The sequence below is a fragment of the Lipotes vexillifer genome, unplaced genomic scaffold (genome assembly GCF_000442215.2).
Source record: "Lipotes vexillifer unplaced genomic scaffold, Lipotes_vexillifer_v1.1 scaffold1691, whole genome shotgun sequence".
NCBI lineage: Eukaryota > Metazoa > Chordata > Mammalia > Artiodactyla > Lipotidae > Lipotes > Lipotes vexillifer.
In genome coordinates this window covers 10,592-33,160 of record NW_006789046.1, presented here as the reverse complement: position 1 = coordinate 33,160, position 22,569 = coordinate 10,592, and the positions used below count along the sequence as shown (strand labels likewise).

General features: G+C 50.8%; 1 protein-coding gene and 1 non-coding gene across 2 annotated transcripts in view; one reads left to right on the top strand and one right to left on the bottom strand.

Annotated features, from left to right (window-relative positions):
• Positions 1 to 3,341: 3,341 nt before the first annotated feature.
• Positions 3,342 to 22,569, top strand: part of NARF (nuclear prelamin A recognition factor) — a 19,522-nt gene continuing 294 nt past the window's right edge. Inside the window, exons 1-10 of the mRNA XM_007462287.1 lie at positions 3,342 to 3,507; positions 4,455 to 4,535; positions 7,506 to 7,649; positions 10,138 to 10,270; positions 13,247 to 13,381; positions 17,265 to 17,383; positions 17,979 to 18,108; positions 19,127 to 19,190; positions 20,101 to 20,238; positions 20,519 to 20,676. Of these exons, the coding sequence (XP_007462349.1) occupies positions 3,481 to 3,507; positions 4,455 to 4,535; positions 7,506 to 7,649; positions 10,138 to 10,270; positions 13,247 to 13,381; positions 17,265 to 17,383; positions 17,979 to 18,108; positions 19,127 to 19,190; positions 20,101 to 20,238; positions 20,519 to 20,676 (1,129 nt within the window). The 5' untranslated portion in view covers positions 3,342 to 3,480. The remainder of the gene's footprint in view (positions 3,508 to 4,454; positions 4,536 to 7,505; positions 7,650 to 10,137; positions 10,271 to 13,246; positions 13,382 to 17,264; positions 17,384 to 17,978; positions 18,109 to 19,126; positions 19,191 to 20,100; positions 20,239 to 20,518; positions 20,677 to 22,569) is intronic.
• TRNAE-CUC (transfer RNA glutamic acid (anticodon CUC)) lies at positions 12,620 to 12,691 on the bottom strand. The gene has a single exon. It is a non-coding gene; the product is annotated as a tRNA-Glu (tRNA).

Genomic DNA, 22,569 nt, shown 5'->3' with positions numbered 1-22,569 from the left:
TTTCTGACTGCTTTGCAGGGTTTTCCACAAATTGGTTCTGACAGTTTCTGCTTGTTTTTCTGTGTGTGTGTTGTGGGGGACGAGAGCTTGGAGCTTCCTACTGAGCCATTTTGCTGATGTCACCCTGATTGATTAGTTCTTGCCAGTGAAATTTTTAATTCTTTTAATTCTCATTTTTCACTGAGTATGAAATAGTCCAGTTGTTTTCCTTGGATTTAGAGATATGACAATATTTGAATAAAATCAAACTTATTGTCTCATTTTTTAAAAAGTGAAATAGAGTGCTTCCCTGGTGGCGCAGTGGTTGAGAGTCCGCCTGCCGATGCAGGGGACACGGGTTCGTGCCCCGGTCCGGGAAGATCCCACATGCCGCGGAGCGGCTGGGCCCGTGAGCCATGGCCGCTGAGCCTGCGCGTCCGGAGCCTGTGCTCCGCAACGGGAGAGGCCACAACAGTGAGAGGCCCCCGTACCGCAAAATTTTTTCTAGAAGATCACACAAAAGTTGGGAAGGGAAGGAAGGAAGTCAACTAGGCTCCTGCTGAATATTGATAAGAGCAAAAGTCTGGAAATAAATACAAAATCCATAAATAGGGGACTGAGTAAAATCTGCATATTTTGCCAGTTATCAATGCGTTATATCTCTGTTCTAAATTCAGACTTCATTGCCTGTTCTATGAGAATGCATCTGAGCCCTTATTTTGTTCTGTGCTCTCTGGCATGTTATTAAGCTTTGTCAATAGAGGGTGCTGGAGACACTTGGAGGAAGAGTTTCCTTTCCTGGTTCTGGTTCTGTTGTGCTGGATCCACAGGCTCCTGCAGTGCACAGGGCTTCTCCAGTGTCCAGCTTTTACAATACACACTGGCCAACTGCACCCAGCATCTACCACCTTCCCCAGCAACCCCTAAGTGGTTTTGTAGCAGAGTGCCCCCAGTGAGACTGATGTCAGGTCTGAAGTAAGAAATGTACAAGGAAATGTATTAAAAAGCAAAGAGACTGGGCTTCCCTGGTGGCACAGTGGTTAGGAATCTGCCTGCCAATGCAGGAGACACGGGTTCGATCCCTGGTCCTGGAGGATCCCACATGCTGCAGAGCAGCTAAGCCCGTGCACCTCAACTGCAGAGCCTGCGCTCTACAGCCCGTGCTGTGCAGCAGGAGTAGCCGCCGCAATGAGAAGCCCACGCACTGCAATGAAGAGTAGCCCCCGCTCGCCGCAACTAGAGAAAGCCCATGCACAGCAATGAAGACCCAACGCAGCCAAAAACAAATAAGTAAAATAAATAAATTTATTTTTAAAAAATGCAAAGAGACTATTAATGTCTTGTCAGAAGAATTCAACAGAATAATCAAAGAGTGGATAAGAGGAATTTCTCATTATGGAAGTAGTCCTGCTAATAAGTGAAGAAGAAATGATAGGAGTAAAACATCACCCTAATGAGGCTTCCCAGATGGTGCAGTGGTTAAGAATACGCCTGCCAATGCAGGGGACCCGGGTTCGAGCCCTGGTCCAGGAAGATCCCATATGCTGCGGAGTTAAGCCCATGCACCACAACTGCTGAGCCTGCGCTCTAGAGCTCGTGTGAAACTACTGAAGCCCGCGCACTCTAGAGCCCGTGCTCCACAACAAGAGAAGCCCACGCAACGCAACAAAGAGTAGCCCCTGCTCACAGAAAGTAGAGAAAGCCCACACGCAGCAATGAAGACCCAACACAGCCAATAAATAATTTTTTAAAAATCACCCTAATGAATCTAGGCAATCTCATCAATGGCTGCTAATTAACATCACAAAAAGGACAGACAATAGAACCCCCTGAAGGGATTTCACGACACTATGTAGTCTTGCCAAAAAATTTTTATCTGTGATCAAGCCACTAGAATGTTTTAACTACCCTTTGCTGAAAATTCAGAATAAGGGTATGCTAAAGAACTCCACATGGGTGCAGTCAGTGATTGCTGAAAACCCTGCAGTCAACCTGATTTCTTTATGATATGCAAGGAGAGAGGGGGGGGGGTATGTGGATGGAACCTACAGATTTAAAAAACAAACCAAAAAAACTCCCAAAACCTTAAGACTGGGAACTCCCTGTACTATATTTGTTAACTTCTAAGTGAGCCTTATTTTTTTTCTGGAAACAAAGATTTCTAAGAGAGACAAACACACAAACCAATTGAAATATAGACTAATAAAACATTGAACCTTATTTAGATCCTGATTGAAACTAGAAAAATGATGAGACCATTGGGGAAACCTGGAAAGAAACCTGGACACTAACTACACATTTGATGAAACTAATTGTAACTTGCTTTTTTCACACATACTGTTTATGTTTTTAAAACATTAACGAAATGTATACAAATAACAACCTAAAATTATTCTTTTCTTCAAGCTGATAATTGAAGATGTTTTCTGAGAGGTGCTGACATAGATTTGAGTAATACAATGGGTAAATCTGGCAGCCAGTTAGGACCTCCTGAATTTAACTGATGGCATGTTAAAAAAAAAAAAAAAGTGGTACGAACCAAAAACTATTTAAAAAAAAATAAAACGGTTTCAATGGGGAAAATTTTAAGATCCTAGTGAGGTTCTGGGACGAGGAATATACTTGAATGTTTTGCTGACCTCTGTGACCGCCCCCCCAAGGTTAGGAGGAACAAGGGTCCATTTCTGAGATTCCTGTGAACTGCTGGTGTTTGACAGAGACACCCTCATGCTTTTCTTCCAGGTGTATTTCTCATTTCCGATGGTACGATGACCATGCACAGACTTCATAAAATGTTCACAGTGGACAGAGTTCAGCATCTCCACTTAGCCCTGTATCCCCCACCACCACCCCCGGTTTGCCAGAGGCAGCGGAAAGACGCTGGTCCAGCACCCCCGCTTCATAGGTGCCTCGCACTCCCGACGGCGACACGTGCTCCCGACCCGTCGCGCGTGCGCACTGCTGCCCCGCCGGGCCTACGTGACGCCTCTCGGGGCGAAAATGGCGGCGGGGCGGCGCCGTCTCGGCCGGCCCGGAGCGGAGCGTGCGTCTGGCGCCAAGCTGACGCGCCCGACCACCCTGGGAACGATCTCGGGCCGGCCCTTCGGGACGGTGAGCTAGCTCGCCCACAGCCGCCGTCAGACCCGCACGCCGCGGAAACCCACCGGGGAACCGGCAGCGGTCTCCGCGGGGGTCCCGCCCGCTCCGCCCCGCGTGCTCCTATTGGCTCCAGGGCCTGACCCGCCCCTTTCCCGCGGTCTCATTGGCCTAGGCGGGGACCTGAAGCGTGGAGGCGCACCGCCCTCTACGCGCTCCTGTTGGTTTAGGCTTGTGGCTCGCTCGCTCCCGGAGCTTTCATTGGTCGAGCGGAGCGGCGAGGGGTGGGGCCGCGTCGGAGCGAAGACAACAAAGGGTGGCGGGCAGCGGGCGGCGGGTGGCGGTGACTGCGTCTCCCGGTTCTCCGCTCAGGCCGCGCCCCCGGACCTGCCAGCCCCGCTCCAGATGAAGTGTGAGCACTGCACACGGAAGGTGGGCTCCGCGCGCTGGGGCCGGGGCGGGGTCCGGGACAGGGTCCGGGGTCGGGAGGAGCCTACGCTCGCAGAGCCCGGGGCCTCGGGGGCGTCGGGAGCCTGGCAGCTCCGAGCGCCTCTGCCTCCGCGTCGTCGCTGACAGAACCTCCGGGCGCCGGCCCGCAGTTCCCGTTCTCGGGGGTGGAGGCCGCTGAGGGTGGGCCACCCGCGCGTCAGGTTCCCGCTGCCGTCTCCCGGAGGCGGCGTGACGTCGGGGCGCATGTCTATCCTTTCAAAGTACCTTCGAAGCCAAAAACCACCAGAAAAACCGACCAACCTTTGCTACCAGTCAGGGCACTCACAGCAGACACCATCCTTGGTGTGAATTAGCGGTACGGTGATCAACAGTGTTTTTAGGGGGCTTTATGCTACCTAAAAACTTTCGTGCTTACAGTAACGAAAACGATACAGAAGTGCAGGAAGGAAACACGGGCTGGGCCTTCTGCTACCTGGGTAACCACGGTAACTGTGATAGCGTTACCCGCTTACTTCTAGGCTGTGATGCACAGGCGGGTTTCTGTTTGTTTTTTCAAAATTGGATCGTATCATAAATATTATTCCATCACTTGCTCTTTCTTTCACTCAACGTTGTACAGGAGATACCTTTTCATAGCATTACACACAACCTTAGTTCGTTGTATTCCAAGTATACACATGTCCAGGTAGTCTGGCATTAATTTACCTGTCATGAGAGGCCACATTGCTTCTAGTTTTCATTTGCTGCAAACAATGCAGGTATAAAGGTGTGTATGGGTGTGTTTGTATGTCCACAATTATAAGTGCTTCTATTTCTGTAGAAAAGATTTTGAGACATGCGATGAATTCATCAGCAAGTATGTATGTTTTTTTAAATTCACAGAGTCAGATTAAAAGTTGTTCTTTCATATGTTCCTTTGCCTTTTCAAGGAATGTAGTAAAAAAACAAAAACCGATGACCAAGAGAATGCATCAGTCGATGTACCAAGTCCAGCCCACGAGAATGGAGAGGCAAGTAGATTTTTCAGTTTTGTATCAGCCTGGAGTAAACAGCTGCTGCTGTTTTTCTCCTCTTTGGGGGCTCACATCACCAGGTACATCATTGCTGTAAGAAAGAAAGAAGCAAGAAATGCAGGGGCCAAACGTGCAGGTCAGTCAGTTGGAGGCACATGATCTTCAAGGTCAGAGCACGAAACAGTGTCTCTTCACACGATACACCAAGCCAAGACATACCATGTTAGGGACAAAGAAAAATGTTGTCCTTGGCTGTTTATTAGAAATAGAGCTGTAATGTTTAAACCTTCTTTTTTTTTTTTTAGTGAAAAGTTCTATTCTGTAAGATGGGATTTTAGGTAGGTAATTTATAAAATAATTCAGATTTCCTGATTCTGTAAGTTTATTTTTCTAATGGCTTCTTCTCTCAGTTCTTGAGTTTTTAGGTTTTCCTTAGCCAGTAGTGACAGTTTACAATTACTGGGTGCATACCCTGAGCTGGGCGCTAGAGAAAGTGCTTTATACATGTGATCTCATTTCATGCTCAGAATGAGCATTTCAAGTAAGCCCTACCGTTTGTCCCCATTTTACAGAGAGGAGGATGCGGTACAGGGAGGTTAAGGTTATTTCTTCCCTTAAAAAGTACTGGTACCGGTTTTAGAAATGGAAAATTGGCAACATGGAAGAAGCAAGCAGCAGGTTTCCTCTTTAGTTTAGGAGTCCTAATACAGCATTGAGTCAGACAGGCTTTGATATGGTTGTGTCATGTACCAGTGCTGCTGTGTGCTCTGGTGACTGTAGGGCTTAGTGAGCAGCAGGGGATGAGACAAGCACCCAGGGCACTGAGGCAGAAGAGAGGCAGTGAGCACCTGGGGCCCTGCAGCCCCAGAGCACCTGGCCTGGGGCCTCCCACACCCACCCTCTGGCTACATCACCTTGGACAGACATCTAACCCTGGGAGCCCCAGTTTCCTTATCAGTGACATGGGGAGTTGGGTTACTTCTCTCCCAGGGCTGTGGTAGCTGGGAGATAATGTGTGTATATGGCTTAAGTGGGCGCCCTGCCAGCACAGTGGGCGGACCCCCTGATGGGAAGAGCCATTCAGGAAAGTGGCTACTGGAGTGGGCCCTGAGGGGTGGTGAGAACTGATGGTGGGGGATGTAGGGATGGGGTGAAAGCTCATCAGGCACAGGGAGGGTGTTAAGGGCAAGGAGATAGATTGGATGCATGTTTTAAGGTAGGTGCCTTAAGCTGACTAGAGTAGGGGAAGAATAGAAGGAAACTACTTGGGAAGCTGAGGGTGGTGAGGCCTGGGTGGGCCAGCCAGAGTGGCAGAAGCAGGAAAGGGGGCGTGGCACAGGGAGCTGAGTGCAGTTTGAGCTGCATGGACACTGAGCTTTGCAGGATATCAGTCTGGAGCTTGGGAGGGAGAGAGCTCCCTGGAGGCTGAGATTGGAGAGGTTGAGTAGGGGCCTGACGCTGCTCTGAGAAGTGAGGCTGATAGGAGAGAAGGGCCGATGGATAGGCTTCTGCGGAGAATGCCCGTGTTTAAGAGGCAGCAGGAGAAAGAGAAAGGACCGCAACAGGTGGGAAGGAACCAGGCCTGGCCCTTGAAAGCCTGCAGAAGGATGAGGATGATGGGGTGGCATGTGGCTCGTAGGCTTGGGGGGGAGCCCTGCTGCCCACGGCGGCTCAGAGTGTGGTCCTGGGCGCCTCTGCAGGGGCAGTGGAAGCAGAATTCTCAGTGCTGCTCAACAGTACCTGTTAGGCACCAGCTGTGTGCCAAGCCATGTGCTCCAGACCCTTGGAGCAGCAGCTCTGACCCCACCTCGGGGCTTGTTAGAAGTGCAAACCCTTGGGTCCTGTCCATACCTCCTGAATGAGCATCTGCAACATAACAAGGTCCCGGAGTGAGCGCTGCACTGTGACACCGGGGCACATGGGGAGGAGGGAGGTGACAGTGTGCACTCCTGTTCAGAGCTGCTGTGGATGGGAGGGCCACACCACCCCCACCGCGAGCCCTCTCTCACTAAATGTTTGAAAGAAGAACCAATGTACAACCATCAGGGGCTGTTGAAATGGCTCTAGTAGGCTTCAGAATATTCATATGTTCATCCACCAAATATTTATTGAGTGCCTTCTGTATACAGGAGACGTCAGAGAACAGAAGGGAATGAGACAAGGTTGCTCCCTCAGAGCTTGCATTTCAGGGAAAAGGGGCAACACATAGATGCCAGGGGGTGCTGTTCTGGCAGGTGTCTGCGAGGGTCCGAGGGGTGAGCCAGGCTCTCAGGGAGCATTTCCCTCAGGGAGACCCAGAGAAGGAAGGGCCAGAGTGGCTAGAGGTGAGAGCTGGGAGGAGTGAAGGCAATGAGGGCCTCCATCGGAGGTGTGGTTTGTGTTCTGGTGGACCTCTGCCTAGGGAGGGAGCTGCAGGGAGCAAGTGGGCGCAGGTGCAACAAGGAGAAGACGAAGCAGCCAAGGGTTATTGTCTTGTGTCTAAGGGAGCAGAGTCACTGATGTGTGAGTTTGAGCGTCACAGCTCTGTGACGTGAGGGCCCTGTTGCCCACGGGTCAGCAGTGAAATACGTTAGTTCTAAGCCTCTCAGGGAGGCCAGTCTGCGGGCTTCCATGGGAGGCTTCTGTGGGGAGCCGTGGGACTGGGCGAGCTCAACAGGGAGTGCAGAGCAGGCCAAGCCAGGAGCCCCCAGTGGCAGCAGGGAGAGGCATGGGGGCAGGAGAAGCCCAGAAGTGTAGCTCTCCTCCTGCCACATTTGACGGTGCTGGTCCACTCCCCACATATTGCCATCCGTGGTACCGTGGTACCATGGTGGCTGCAGCACCTGGAGCTCCAGGCCTGGCCTGGATGTCTCAGGGGTTTTGCACCAGTTTTCTTATTATGCTTGCGCTGTTACGTTTTCTAAAGAAGCAAGTATTAAAGAGTTTTTGTTGAAGAATCAGGCCCAGAGCATCATCTTTCTTTCGTAGAAAGGAGAATTCCATAAATTGGCTGATGCCAAGATATTTCTGAGTGACTGCCTGGCCTGTGACAGCTGTGTGTCTCCAGAGGAAGGAGTCCAGGTTTCCCAGCAGAACGCCAAGGACTTCTTGCGAGTTCTGAACCTTAACAAGGTACGGCATCCCAGGCACTTTCTGGCGCCAGAGGTGGGTGGAGGTCAAGGTGAGGCATGAAGCCTCTGCTGGGGCTTGGGGAGTGCATCTTGGCCCTGGCCCTGTGTCCCTTGCTGTAGTTGACCCTCTCCCTAGCCCTGTCAGAACAAAACCGCACCCACAGTCACACTCCCTCATTGATGTGGGCAGCAGCTATGGCCCGCCCCACCGACCAGGCTCCCCTGGCTTGGGGGAGGCCTCTGAGTGCTTGGTCATGGGATGGTGTGGTGGCTCAGCTGCTGCCGCTCTGCCTCTGGGGCATTCTCAGAGGCAGGGCTTCTGTCCTCACAGGCTCTGCGGCCTGGGGCAGGGCTGTGGTCCTTCAGTTCATCCCTGCAGACTCCCTGTACAGACGGAACTACTCAATGTCACTTGTATTCCAGTAGTGACAGGAAGACAGGTGAAGGGGAAAGACAGGAAAGGCGGAGGCAGATGAGGCTGTAAAGCACATCTCTCTTCGCCCTCACTCTGGCCTGGGGTGTTTCTGTGCTCTCGCAGCTGCTTCCCAGGCAGTATGTGTACCGGCTCTACACACCGTGCTGGGCGCTTTGGCCCATGTGAGGCCCAGGTTTTTTTCTAGGTGTACTGACTGCAGGTAACAAATTTTTTCTTTTCCAGTCTGTGTATATCTTATTTCTTCTTCTGATGGTATTGTCTAGGACCTTTAAATCAACCTGAAATAGCAGTAGTGATAAAAATAGTACTAATGTCAGGACTTCCCTGGCGGTCCAGTGGTTGAGGCTCCACACTCCCAATGCAGGGATCGCAGGTTCGACCCCTGGTCGGGGAACTAAGATCCCACATGCCACGTGTGGCGTGGCCAATTAAAAAAATAATAATAATAAAATTAAATTTAAAAAATAGTACTAATGTCTTGTTTCAGACTTTAGTGGAAATGCTGGTAAAGTTTTACTATTAAATAGATGTTTGCAGGATCTTTTACTATTAAAGAGATGTAGATACTCATACCAGTCAGCATTTTGGCTATAGAAAATGGGTACCCAAGTCAGACTAGCATAAAAAGGAAATGCTTAGTTATTTCATGAAACTGAAAGCTTAGAAGTGGGAGAGGTTTTGGGTTTGGCTGAGTCAGTCAGTCAGGGCTGTCATCAGGAAAAAGCAGTTTCTATTTCCCTGCTGCCCTTGGCTCCGGGCTCAGGGTGATCCCCTCTTGGTCATAAATCGGCTCCCTCAGAGGAGGTGATATTTGAGTGAGAATGAAGTGAGGAGTGCACCCTCGCAATTCCCTGGGCAGGGTGTCAGACAGAGGGGCAGGAAGTTTCGAGTCTGGCTCCTGAAGCTGGGGACAGACCGCCCTCTGCTCTTCCTCCTCCAGTAGCATTTGAAACTTGCACCCCCTTGTTCCTGCTTCCAAATTTATATTAGGATGCTGCTGGTCACAAACCACAGAAACCATGCCTGGCTGGCTTGGGCATCATAGGAATTTGTGAGGGAGCTGGAGGTCAGTGTGTGCCAGCTTGGTGCCCTGATGGATTTGTTGGGTGTGGGCTTCCCAGGCGTCACATGAAGGTGAAATCCCATCCAGAGGAGATAGGCAGCCTCAGCATTGTCTCGCGTGAGCTTCGAGGCAGGGGCATGGGTACAGGACCAGACTGTCCTGTCTGTGACCAGTCCACAGGTAGACTGTGGTGGAAGGTGACCACTGAACACCTCTGTCCAGGTTTCTGCTTTTCCTCATTTGCAGGCAATGTCTGACCTGAACAGTCTCTGTCATGATAATCCTGCATTCTCTCTCCTCTAATCCCAGGTTAAGGGATCCCACTGCTGACTTTCTAATGCCCAACATCCTTGCTCATGCTGCTCCCCGGGTTACATCCTGCGTGTCCGTGATGAGTCAGCACGCTTCTAAACTCAATTTGTTCATATTTTTCTAGGGATTTCTTGAACTGCCAGCATCTGGTTTTGGATTCAGGGTGTGATAGCCTGGTTTCACGCTTGTTTGTTCGGTATTTATTAAAGACTTCACAGAAAATGAGGATCATCTACTACTTAAAAATTTGCTAAAATTTGCCACTAAGTGACCTGGGCTTGAGGTCTCTTGGGGACAGACCTCAGGGCCCCATTTTCATGTATTTTCATTGTTATGGGTCATTTCAGTTATTTACAGTCCAATATTGTACATAACTTTTATTTTTCCTTTAAATTTATCCATATTCTCCAGATGTTTGCATTTATGTATAATATCAATGTATATATTTCTGATTTAATATTGTTCTTAAAATTGATAAAATCTCTTGGAATATCTCATTCTTTTCATTCTCGTTTTATTCTCCTTTTTCTTCGTGCTTGCCAGTGTCTTGTATATTTTATTAGTTTTTCCATAGGGCATCTGTTACATTCTGTTTGTTCTAGACTTTTCATGAAGGTGTCTTACTTTCACTCCCTGTGTAATCACCACATGTACAATGTTCTTCTCTATTTCTCCTAGAAATGTGATACCTCAAAGCACAAGGTGCTGGCAGTGTCGGTATGTCCTCAGTCTCTGCCTTATTTTGCTGCTAAATTCAGCCTCAGTGTGACTGATGCATCCAGAAGACTCTGTGGCTTCCTCAAAAGTCTTGGTGAGGTGCCTTTTGATATTATTTATAGCAAATAAATCTGATTTAATTTGAATTTATAACTTGAGTTTTTAACTGCCCTTTTAATCTCTAGAGTTCAATTTTCAAAGGCACAGGATAGGTAAGAACTTCCATGAGAGTTTTGTGGAACCTGAGAGGACCGTCTCTCTGACCCATGCATGGTAGGCTGGTGTCACTTCCCCTCTTGCCATGCAGATGAGTGTTGTGTTACGGCCGGGGCTGGCCCCTCCGGGAACAGCAAATGACCATCTTAGGGCACGTAGCTGGGGACACCTGGGACCCACGCTTGCCCAGCAATGTTGAGTTGCCTGGCTCATAGTGGTTACAGAGGGCGTTTATTTGATGGAGAATCACATCTACAATGCTTGGCATCTGGTTTCCCAGGAAGCTCTCTGAAGATCAGAGCAGGAAGGGAATGGGCTATGTCCTTTGTGTGAAGAATGAAAGGTCAGTACATGATGACTCAAATGTGAATGAATACTAGAGTAATACTGCCTCAAACAGCGATAAGAATGCTTCTGTCTTGTCTGTCATGTCAGACTGGAACTTCCCCTCCAACCCAGAGTGTCCTACAGGTGGGCTCAGAAGAGGAGAACTTGAGCCATTTGCCAAATAAGAGTTTTTACTGTTCCTCAATGGATTTTTTTTTTTTTTTTTTGTGGTACGCGGGCCCTCACCGCTGCGGCCTCTCCCGTTGCAGAGCACAGGCTCCGGACGCGCAGGCTCAGCGGCCATGGCTCACGGGCCCAGCCGCTCCGCGGCACGTGGGATCCTCCCGGACCGGGACACGAACCCGTGTCCCCTGCATCGGCAGGCGGACTCCCAACCACTGCGCCACCAGGGAAGCCCTCCTCAATGGATTTTTAAAGATATAAACGCATTGGAATTACTAATAAAATAAGAGGACATGTAGACTAAATGTCCTCGCACTGGTCTGCCTGCCTCACTGCTCCGTGTTGCTTTCCACGTGGAGCTGTTTCTCGGTGCACTGCCTGCCACAATCAAAACTAAGGCTGCAGCTACCAGCGTGGACTCCTTAAGTCATCCTTTATGCTTTTAATCTTAAAAAGCCTAAGGTTAGCTTAGTTTTACCAGAGATCGAAGTTATTAGATGCTCTGTCTTCTCATAGTGAAAGGCCTTATTTTTAGGGGGGGTATTTTTTAAAAATAAATAATTGGGCATTATGTGTTAATATTAATAAAGAAAATATATCCACAGTGAAACATATTTTTAAGGTAACTCTTTAAGGTGACACAACATTTATAATATTTCTTTTTTAAAATTATTTTTTATAAATTTATTTTTATTTTTGGCTGCATTGGGTCTTCATTGCTGCGCGCAGTCCTTCTCTGGTTGCGGCGAGCGGGGCTACTCTTCGTTGCAGTGCGCGGGCTTCTCATTGCAGTGGCTTCTCTTGTTGCAGAGCACAGGCTCTAGGCACACGGGCTTCATTAGTTGTGGCACGTGGGCTCAGTAGTTGTGGCTCGTGGTCTCTAGAGTGCAGGCTCAGTAGTTGTGGCGCATGGGCTTCATTGCTTCTCGGCATGTGGGATCTTCCTCGACCAGGGATTGAACCTGTGTCCCCTGCATTGGCAGGCGGATTCTTAACCACTGCTCCACCAGGGAAGTCCCCATAATATGTCTTTTTTGTTTTTTTGTGGTACGCGGGCCTCTCACCGCTGTGGCCTCTCCCATTGCGGAGCACAGGCTTCCGACGCGCAGGCTCAGCGGCCATGGCTCACGGGCCCAGCCGCTCCGCGGCATATGGGATCCTCCCAGACCAGGGCACGAACCTGCGTGCCCTGCATCGGCAGGTGGACTTTCAACCACTGCGCCACCAGGGAAGCCCCATAATATTTCTTTTTAAGAATAACTGGCTGCTTTTAAGGTTTAGACCAGCTGCAGATATTAAAATTATTTGCTTGTTTTATTTTATTGTAATTATTGAAAGCACATTCTTTTGTCTTAGGTTTATTTTCCAATGTTAAGAACTTATTTGCAGTAACATGGATGGACTTGGAGGGTATTATGCTAAGTGAATTAAGTCAGACAAAGTAAGACAAATACTGTGTGATATTTCTTATATGTGGAATCTAAAAATATATAGTAAGCTAGTGAATATTACAAAACAGAAGCAGGCTCACAGATAGAGAACAAACTAGTGGTTACCAACGAGAGGGAAGTGGGGGAGGGACACTATAAGGGTGGGGGATAAAGAGGTACAAACTATTAGGTATAAAATAAGCTGCAAGGATATATTGTACCACACAGGGAATATAGCAAAAAAAAATTTGTTTTTTGGCCACACCACGTGGCTTGCAGGATCTTAGTTCCCTGACCAGGGATTGAACCTGGGCCATGGCAGTGAGAGTGCTGAGTCCTAACCACTGGACCGCCAGGGAATTCCCTATAGCGAATATTTTATAATAACTATAAATGGAGCATAACCTTTAAAATATGTGAACCACTATATCATACACCTGTAACTTATATAATACTGTATATCAACTATACTTGAGTTTTAAAAAAAGAAAAATATTTATTAAGAAAAAGCTAGTTAAAAATCAACATAATAAAGGTATGCTTAGCCAGTTTACTCATTTTGTTTATTTTAAAGATATCAAAGAGCATTACAGACTGGAATTTAATTTAGCCAGTGAATTGGAAGAGAATACTGCTTGTAATATTGCATTAATTTACATATGGAGTACGTACGGTAAGGTGTTTGTGTACATGTAGAGGGGAAAAGAGGAAGCAGGAGAGAGAATATATATGTTTTTTGTGAAAAATGATACATGCTGTTGTTTGAAAGAGTAAAGGGCACAGACAGTCTCCTACTTCGGCAGCTAGCGATGCTTGTGGAGTCTGCCCTTTCAGTTTGTCCTTGACACTCCAGACCCTGAGAACAGATCCCATATTCTGTGACGTGGAGCCGAATGCGCCTCTCTTCCCTGCAGGGGTGCATTATGTCTTCGATACAACAATCGCTGCAGATTTCAGCATCCTGGAGAGTCAAAAAGAATTTGTGCGTCGATTCCGCCAGCACAATGAGGAAGAGCCCACGTTACCCATGCTGACCTCTGCCTGTCCTGGTGAGCACAGGGCCTGCGGCTGGGCCTCTGGGTGCCTGAAGCACCTTTTCACATCAGTCTGCGTTTGGGGGCAGGCCTAGGCAGTGGATGAGGTCAGGGGGTCAGTGGGTCTTGGGGAGTAGTTTGAGCCTTGAGTAGTTTTACATCGACCAACATATTTATTAAAAGTATGACATATTTCAAATGTCCAAACAATTATAGATAATATGAACACCCATGGATCTTTTGCCAGCTTAAATAGAAGTTACATAATAAAAAATATTTCTTTACATTAATACTAGATTCCATCCTGGAGCACTTTTTAAACCAGTCTTTAATTAGTTTTATTATATAGAGCTTGGTGCCTGAGGTAGAGAAATTTTATCACAGGTTTTTTAATTCTGGAAAAATAGAAAGTTTTGGAATAAGAAAATGTTTAAAGATGATGCATAAGGGAAGGGAGGAAGTGCTGTACTGGTAAGTGACATTTAGTGAAAAAATTATTTCTAAATAAATCAGGTTTGTGAGAGCCCAGTTATGTTCTACATAATCTTAGGTTTTTGTTTACTTTTCTATTTTCAGTTTACCCCTCCTCCCCCACCATGGTTCCAAATTTTTCTAGCATTTTACATGTCGCCCATCAATCATTAGGATTACAATTTAACAAAGTTGAACGTTGACATTATGGTTGCTTAGAATTTGGAAGTACTTTCCACCCACTCATAAAACCATGGAAAGGAAATTTGCCATCTGTCCAAGAGGCCCATGGGTTGATTCATTAACTGAGCGATGTTGTTCAGCGGCCCACCAGCCGGCGAGAGGTGATCAGCATCAGGTGGGGCTTATTTCTGGTGTGTAGGTTGTCCTCCTGGAAAGATGACCCCCCACGTGGATGCTCCCAGCTCTCCAGGCGTGTCAGGCAGTTTCTGTATCCAGAGTCTATGTATAAACTGACTCTAAATGCACACTTTGCTGGACCGTGGTGTCCACTTCTGTGTTTATGTCCTTGTAGGTGTTTTCGCAGCTGCTTAGGAGTAAGTATGCACAGCTGAGGTCTCGGGGAACCACCTGGCTCTCCAAGGGCACTGCAGAGGTGCCCCTGCCCCTGGGATCCCAGCACCGGCTCCTTGTGGGGCCCTCACTCGATGCCACACAGCCATTCACTGTGGCTCATTCCCACCCATCCAAGGAAGAGGCAGTATAAAATGACCCGAGCTCGGCCTGTGCCCCCAGGGCGGTGGTTCCAGACTTCCCATTCCACGTTCCTGTCGGCAGGATCACAGGAATTCCTGTGCTGTCCTGACACCAAACCTTCAGATAGCGATGGATACCTTATGTGGTAGGCCCTGTTGGGATGGAGCCTGGGACAGAAGCCTCCACTCCTGGCAGGAACTAGCCCTGCTAACCTGGGTAGTAATAAGCAGGTGGTTGATTCCTGCAGAAAGCAATGGGCCCTCTGTCCTTGGAGTGAGTGCAGCGCTGGTGGAGAACTGGGCTGTCTGCTGTTGCTGCAGACCAGCCACTCTCCCTCCTCCAGCTTTGTGTTTGCTGCATTTGGTGGTCTCCCTGAGCTGCTCAGGGCTGTTTACTCGTGGGTTTGGAGCTTCTCCGAGTTTTCTTCCTAGATAATGATGCATTTTCCTTCGGGAGCTCTTTGTAGCTAAGCCAGTCAAAACTGTAACTGTTGTTCATGTTTATGCCACCTCTCAAATTCAGGGAGATGAGGTGAGATCTGCTTCGGACCTAACCCTTTTCTAGAATTTGGTGCTGTTTTGCTTCCCTGTGACAACTTAGGGAAATTAAAACAGCACCAAGTCGGATGATTTGACCTGGTGTGCAGAATCAGGCTATAGGTGGTCCTGGACTGACTTGCCAGGCTTCTGCACACAGGGTCCCTATGTCCCAGTCATGCTTCCTCAGACTGGAGGGCAGCACATCCAGGCCGGGATAGGGACATCTGGGCAGGCCCTTGCTGCCCACAAGCCAATGGAGCACCACCTTGCCGATGCACCTTTGCCCAGCGGGGGTGGATGGGAGAGGGGGTATTGAGCTGCTCAGCTCTGGACATGCTCACTGGCCTTGGGCTGTGTGATATCCCGCCAAGAGCACTCATTGAGCTCAAGTGTGGGAAGTAATCTCTCCAACCCAGCAGAGTGTCTGGAGAGCGGGAACCTTGTGCCAGGCACTTCTCTGAGCAGGTTCCCTTTCTGCCTTCAGAGAGGGTCACTGAGAAGAGGTGAGTAGCCTGACAGGGTGGGATTTGGGTGCCCTATCCACACCCATGCTGCCACCAAGTTGGGGGGCCAGCGGGGCTTACCAAGCTCCACGCCGGTGCTGGTGGCAAGTTCTGATCAGGGGTGCCCGTGAGAAAGTGCTAGCCTGTCTGGTGTCCTATGCCAGGTGCTGTGGACCCTGTGACCCGGTTCCTCCTCCTCATGCCTGTTTGGTCCTCTTCCCTGCCCCGGCCAGGAGGTTTTCCGGGGCCCTGGCTCCTACCGCCTGGTGTTCTGCCTGATCTTGTGCGAGGCCTTCACAGCACATAGCACATTCGCCCGCAGCATGGAGCTGGGGTCTGCCTGAGAGCCAAGTCTGCAGGTGTGGGCACTGGCGCTGAGACCAGGGTGCACAGGGGCCTTACAAAGCCAGACCTGTGGTGGGAGTGGTCTTGGGCCCGCAAATGCTCAACGACCTTTGATAGTTTTTCTTTTTTCTTTTTACTTATTTATTAGCCACGCCATGCAGCTTGTGGGATCCTAGTTCCCCAACTAGGGATTGAACCTGGGGCCCCGGCAGTGAAAGCGCTAAGTACTAACCACTGGACCCAGGGAATTCCCTAGTTTTTCTTTTTTAATGTGAACCATTCCATGTACACGTGCAGAGGCTGGGAACGAGGGGAGCCATCCTCCAGCAGCATTTCTCTTAGGGGCTTATGCTGGTGACCATGGACATTTCCTGAGTATGCTCAGGCCTGCAAGCAGGTGATGACTGGTTTGAGTTTGTTCAGATGGGATTGGCTGGTGCTTGCTGTTCCTCCTTCTGGGAGTGGGCATGGGGAGGTGGCTGCCCCAGGGTTCTGGTGGGCAGCTTGTCTCCAGGCTTCCTTGCCCCCACTCCCCCCCCCGACACCCCTTTCATGGTGCTGTGGTGTGCACACCAGACACTGCTGTAGGATCAGCAGTGTCACCAGACGCTCTCCTTACCAGGTCATGCCCAGCAGGAGAGGGGAGCAGGCTGTTGCTCCTGCAGGTTGAGGCTGCAGGCTGTTTGGTCCACTGACCTTTCTGACCTGCAGTCTACCCCGGAATCTATGGCAGCGGTGGTGCACTCCCAAGGCATTGTGGGAGTCAGCAACTCAGGGGAAATGCTAAGGACCATGCTGGGCATGCCATGGGCACACTGCAGGTTGTGCTGCTTATTGTGCATTGCTTGGGGAGTGTGGGTTTCTCATATTTCATTGTCCTAACAGTGGGCAATTACTGGGCTGTTAATTTCCGATAGGTGAGTGAAGCTGGGTAGGCCTGGTGGCCATTGGCTCCTGTCTGAACTGTGGCCACCCATCCTGGCTATGAGAACAGCTTTGCAGCTGGCAAGGTGGAGCTGGAACCAAGCCGCCCAGGATGCCACCTCGTAGCTGCTCCTTCAAGCTTGTTCTCAATTTGGGGAGACCTGCTACCCCAGCTCTTACTCTTGCTCTGTTCTCTCTGGTCTGGGGCCAAGGGAGGCGCGCATTCCCGGCACTCTCCAGTCTTATGGCAGACGCACCTGGGATTCCCGTGGCCGAGCCGCTGAGGAGAGGCGGCCTGGTCAGAGGGAGCCTGTCACGCACTCCTGAAAGAAGACATGTCCTGCTCTACTCCGGGTGAGGCAGCCACGAGGAGCTGACACGGGGCCCTTTCCTCCTCAGGCTGGGTCCGATATGCTGAGCGGGTGCTAGGTCACCCTGTCACCCCCCACCTCTGCACTGCCAAGTCTCCCCAGCAGATTATGGGATCCCTGGTGAAGGATTACTTTGCCAGACGGCAGGTAAGCTGGCCTCTTCCTGAAGGGCAGCATACAGGTCAGGCGATGAGCTTCCATGTGAGGACAGGTGCTGATGGGAACTGAGGGCAAGTGAGGGAGGGCAGGGGAGGTTCCACCGGGCGTACAAGGTGGTCTCAGCCCCAGGCCCTGCTGATTGAGGGGGCATCCAGACACCTGGTCACTCAGCTTCCAGCTTCTGGCATTGCCACCAATTTCTGCTCAGCCAGGGGCACGGAGAGGGGCGGCCTGGTCTCTTGAGAAGCATCTGGAAAGTCTGCGGGGAAAACGGCTGGGCGTTCATTAACAGTCCAGCAGCGGCTTGTTGTCAAGATGTTTGGTCACCATGTGCATAGTTCAGGGGAAACAGGCCAGCTTCTGGCTTCTCCCTGTGAGTGTCCAGGCAGCAGGTCTTGAGCGAGGTGGCACCATGGGTGGGCTTGGGGGTGCTGCGGCTCAGGAACTTGGTCTGTGGGAGCCGGGTCTTGGACCCCGAGAAAGCACCAGGCCTGCTCCCTTGCGGCATGTTCTGGCTCCAGCGCATTAAGCTGCCCCCTTCCTTCTGCATGGCCCCCAATGTGGATTTGCTTTTCCTGCACAGAACCTGTCCCCAGACAAGATTTTCCATGTCATCGTGGCCCCTTGCTATGACAAGAAGCTGGAGGCCCTTCAGGAAGATGTTCTCACGGCCTCGAGGGGTTCTCGGGGCATTGACTGCGTGCTAACCTCAGGTGAGGGTGGGGCCTTGGGAAAAGCATCAGGGGGAGGCCAGCCCCGCGGCCGGTGCGTGTCCACAGTGAGGGCCTGACACACAACCACACTGGGGACACTGAAGCTTCCTCCTTCAGAGCAAAGCAGAAAGCACATGTGTGACCACGGACATTGCTGGGGAGCTCCTCTTGGAGGCCCTGCCCCTGGACTTGTGCAGAGAGCCCGCAGCACCTTCTCAGTGTTGGGATGGGAGTGATTCCCTGGAATCCTCAAGAGCCATTCAGAATGCTGCCATCAGTTGAGAGGTAGATTAAGTCTTTGCTGAAGCCCAGGTGGGTGTACTTTAAATGGCCTTGAAAACAGGTCCCTACGGCATGGAGGCAGAGTGGCTGGCTCTCTGGCAACCTCCGAGGACAGTGGGTCCCCTGACCAGAAACTCCCCACATGGAAGCCCGTGGAAAGGTCCCCACCGCACAGGCTCCTATGGCGGTGATGGGGGTGAGTGGGGTGGGAGAGCCTCAGCCACAGCCCTCTGCTCACCTTAGATGATGGGTTTTCCTAAGAAGCACACTTGGGCATGTTTTCTTTGAATACAGTAGATTTTTACTCTTTTTCACAGATGTTCAGTCTTCTCACACACACCTGACACCACAGCAGTTGATTCAGGATACACCCTTAGTGTTAAGGGTTTCTTCAGCATCCCTTGTGCAAAGGGAGATACAAAAGTGGTCCTGATTTTTGATCGGTCTTGTTGCAGATAACTGTCATCCTATCCACATGAAAGCTTTCCACTCAGGAAACAAAAACACCGGGAGACGTTTGTAGAAGCCCCCGTTTCAGGGGCAGAAGGAAGAATTAGACTCTTCCCTGGCATTTCATCAGTGTTACTTTGCATCTGTTGCCTGTGACAGGCGTGATGACCAAGGTCATTGTAACCTAGAATGTCCTCCGAGGGAAGGAGGTGACACCAGGAGCAGCTCCTGAGGAAATGTGGGCCGTGTCCTGTCACGGCATCTTATGTCGCTTCTTTGTCTGTAGGTGAAATCACTCAGATGATGGAACAAAGCGACCTCTCGGTGAGAGACGCTGCTCTGGACACTCTGTAAGTGGCTTTGCAGGGAGAGGCACCCTTGCACCTTGGGGGCCTCCTGTGTGACCTTGTGACCTCTGCCAGGCGCATGTCCCAAGGCCTCCCTCCTTTACAGTGAGGCCACGTGCCACACTGAGGCCTGGGTGTGGTGAGGCCCCTGGCCTGGGGAGCCACTCCCTTTGTTGCCCCACTACGTACGACCCTTGGCTCTGCATAGAGCACGCGCAGCACTGTGGAGTGGACACCAGCACCCCCACTCCTGAACTTCACGTGTTCCTGACGTTACACCTGGACCTACTGGGGGATTGGGGGGTACCTCCAGACACAGAGTGGCTCCCTCAGGTCCCTTTGCCCAAGAGCAGCAGACTGGGTTTCTGCCATCAGTGGTGACCCCAACCACTGACCGCAGTCCTGCTGCATCCTGTTCCCCAGAGTGCACACAGACTGCAAGAGCACACGAGGGCCACAGGGCACACACAGGCTGCGCAGCAGATCCTTCCGGCAGTGACGTCAGGCCCACGTGTGGCCCTGGTGTGGAAGGTGGACTGTAAGCATAGGATGTAAGCGACTGGTGTGCCTGTGGCCAGAGCCCATGCTTGGGCCCAGGCTGACCCAGAGGCCTCGTCCTGGCTGGGCACAGATGGTGTGCCCTCTCAAGTGGCCTTCAGATGCCTAGTTCTCATGCCCCGAGTTGTGAGGTTCTAAGGGTCATACCCTTGACACACATGCAGCCAGAGGAAAGGAGTCATTCGGGTAGTGGTGGGCGCGCCTGCACCTGCAGACTTCATGTCAGCCAGTGAAACCCAACACAGATGAGGTTTTTGCCCAAAGTCTAAATACTTGTAAAGGTTTTCGGGACCTTGGATCATAAAACTTAGGGAGTTGGATTTAACTCTTGCTGTCACTTTTCCTGCCTGGTGAGGTTTGGAGACATGAAGGAAGAGGAGGTTAGACGCCATGACGGAGCCAGCTCTGACGGATACCTGGCGCACATCTTCAGACATGCGGCCAAGGAGCTGTTCAACGAGGACGTGGGGGAGGTCACCTACCGCGCCCTGAGGTGCGTGGGGCTGGGATGGCCTCTGTCTGTCTGCCTCTGTGGTCAGCGCTGCCTGTCAGGTGTAAATTCTATAAATAGGAGCCCCGCCCTGTAAAGCCAGCTGCAGGTCTGGGAGGGAGGTCCTATTTATAGAATTTATACCAGTCAAGATCAAAAGGACTTTTATGTATTATTCACAGACTTTTAAATTTTGCTGACACTCCAAACTTAGACTGGAAATAATCCTCAAACCACAGAGGAAGGACCCTACAGATCGAAGTCTGTGTTGTTGATTTTATAGGAACAAAGACTTCCAGGAGGTCACCCTTGAGAAGAGCGGGGAGGTTCTCTTGCGCTTTGCTGCTGCTTATGGCTTTCGAAACATCCAGAATGTGGTCCTAAAGCTGAAGAAGGGCAAGTTCCCGTACCACTTTGTGGAGGTCCTCGCCTGTGCCGGGGGTAAGACTCGGGCCCAGGCTGAGCTGGGCACCTCCGAGCCCTGTAGGAAACGGGCCCTATTGGCCACCCCCAGCCTCACTCAGCTCCAAGGGCTTTGTGGGAGTGTGGATGCTGCCCTGGTGGTTGTGGCGTGATGGTCCCTCTCACACCCACATATTGGAAAGTGCAGGCTGGGAGATGTCACCTTGGAAAACCTCTTGGGGACATGGTCCCAGAGAAGAGTTGCTTGGGTGACACCAGCTGAGAGCCGGCTCGTGTGGCAGCTGGTGTCGAGAACACTGAGACTGCCTGGTAGCTTGAATGGCCCCTACCTCCTCCAGCCAGGTTTGTCATTGAGTGATGGGAGAGACCCATGTGATGGATGGAGGCCAATGAGAGGGGGTAGGGGTCCCACAAGAGGACCTGCTGGTGGAGTCGGGCAGGAGGGAAGCGTGCGGCCCCCATGGCCCATCAGGCCCCTTGGTGGTGATAGAGCCAACTCAGAGAGGGGGTCAGGGATGTCTGTACCATTCTGGGGTGGGGGGTGCCCACAAGATATGCAGGTGGAAATACCTGGGCGGGGGGGACACGGATCCAGGTGCGAGACAGGCTCAGGGAGAGGAGGCCCCAGTGCGGGTGGCTGAGGGCAGAGAGGCAAGTGCTGGCTGTGGGGAATGGGCAGCCTTGGAGACCTCGCTCCAGGGACCAGGACACGGAGGGCAGATCCCATGGTCTGAGTGGAGGAGTGGACAGGAGGTGAGGACGAGGAGGCAGCGGGGGAGCTGTGGGCTTGAGGGTCCGTGCAGGTCCTCCAGGAGAGGCACCCCATACCTGCATGCCGATCAGGGTAGAGGCTCAGCAGGACTCACTTGTGCCCTGTAGTTAGAGCATCAGCTGGGGGAGCAGGAGCTGGGATCTGAGGAGAGAAGCAGCCCCTGGGGAAGTGAGATGTGAGGTCCAGAGGGCAGCTGTTGGGTGCAGCCAAGGGATAAGTGGAGGGAGGTTTGGAAATTTGCTGCAGGTTCCTTTATTTTTATTTTCATGTTTTTATTTATTTATTTGGCTGTGCCGGGTCTTAGTTGCAGCATGCAGGATCTTTGTTGCTGCGTGTGGGATCTTTTAGTTGCGGCATGCTGGATCTTTAGTTGCAGGCATGTGGGATCTTTAGTTGCAGCATGCGAACTCTTAGTTGTGGCATATGGGATCTAATTCCCCGACCAGGGATCAAACCCAGGCCCCCTGCATTGGGAGCACAGAGTTTTAACCACTGGATCACCAGGAAGGTCCTGCTGCAAGTTCTCTTAAATGAATTTTTATCTTACAAGTCATGACATCATCTAACACGTTTGAAAATAAGTAGCGCCAATACGTAGGAGGCATGTTCTTTATTCAGGCCGAGGTGTTAGGGTGTTGGGCTCATGGGTCTCCATCCACCGTCCCCCTCCCCTGTGCAGCCCAGATGTGGATGCACACACTATGTAGACACCAGTGATTTAGCTGTTCATTAATAATTTCTACGTTCTCCTGGTTTTGATAAATTTCAAGAGAAACTGGAAATCCAGATTTGCATACATAGCCACTCACTTCTAAAAGGTTGGCAAGTTATTTCGGCTTTAGATAAAAACATTGCATGGGTAATGTAAATAGGAGGGACTGTGAGCCTGTGACCGGGGTCTTGACGCCCAAGGTCTAGCTCCAGGCTCTGGCCACGAGACACTGCACACTGCTGTCATTCCTCTCTTCCAGAACCATCGTCCCTTTAAGATGAAAGGTGGGGGACTTCCCTGGTGGTCCAGCAGTTAAGACTCCATGCTTCCACCGCTGGGGGCGAGGGTTCGATCCCTGGCCAGGAAACTAAGATCCCACATGCCATGTAGTGCGGCCAGAAAAGAAAAAAAAGGTGAAAGGAGGGAA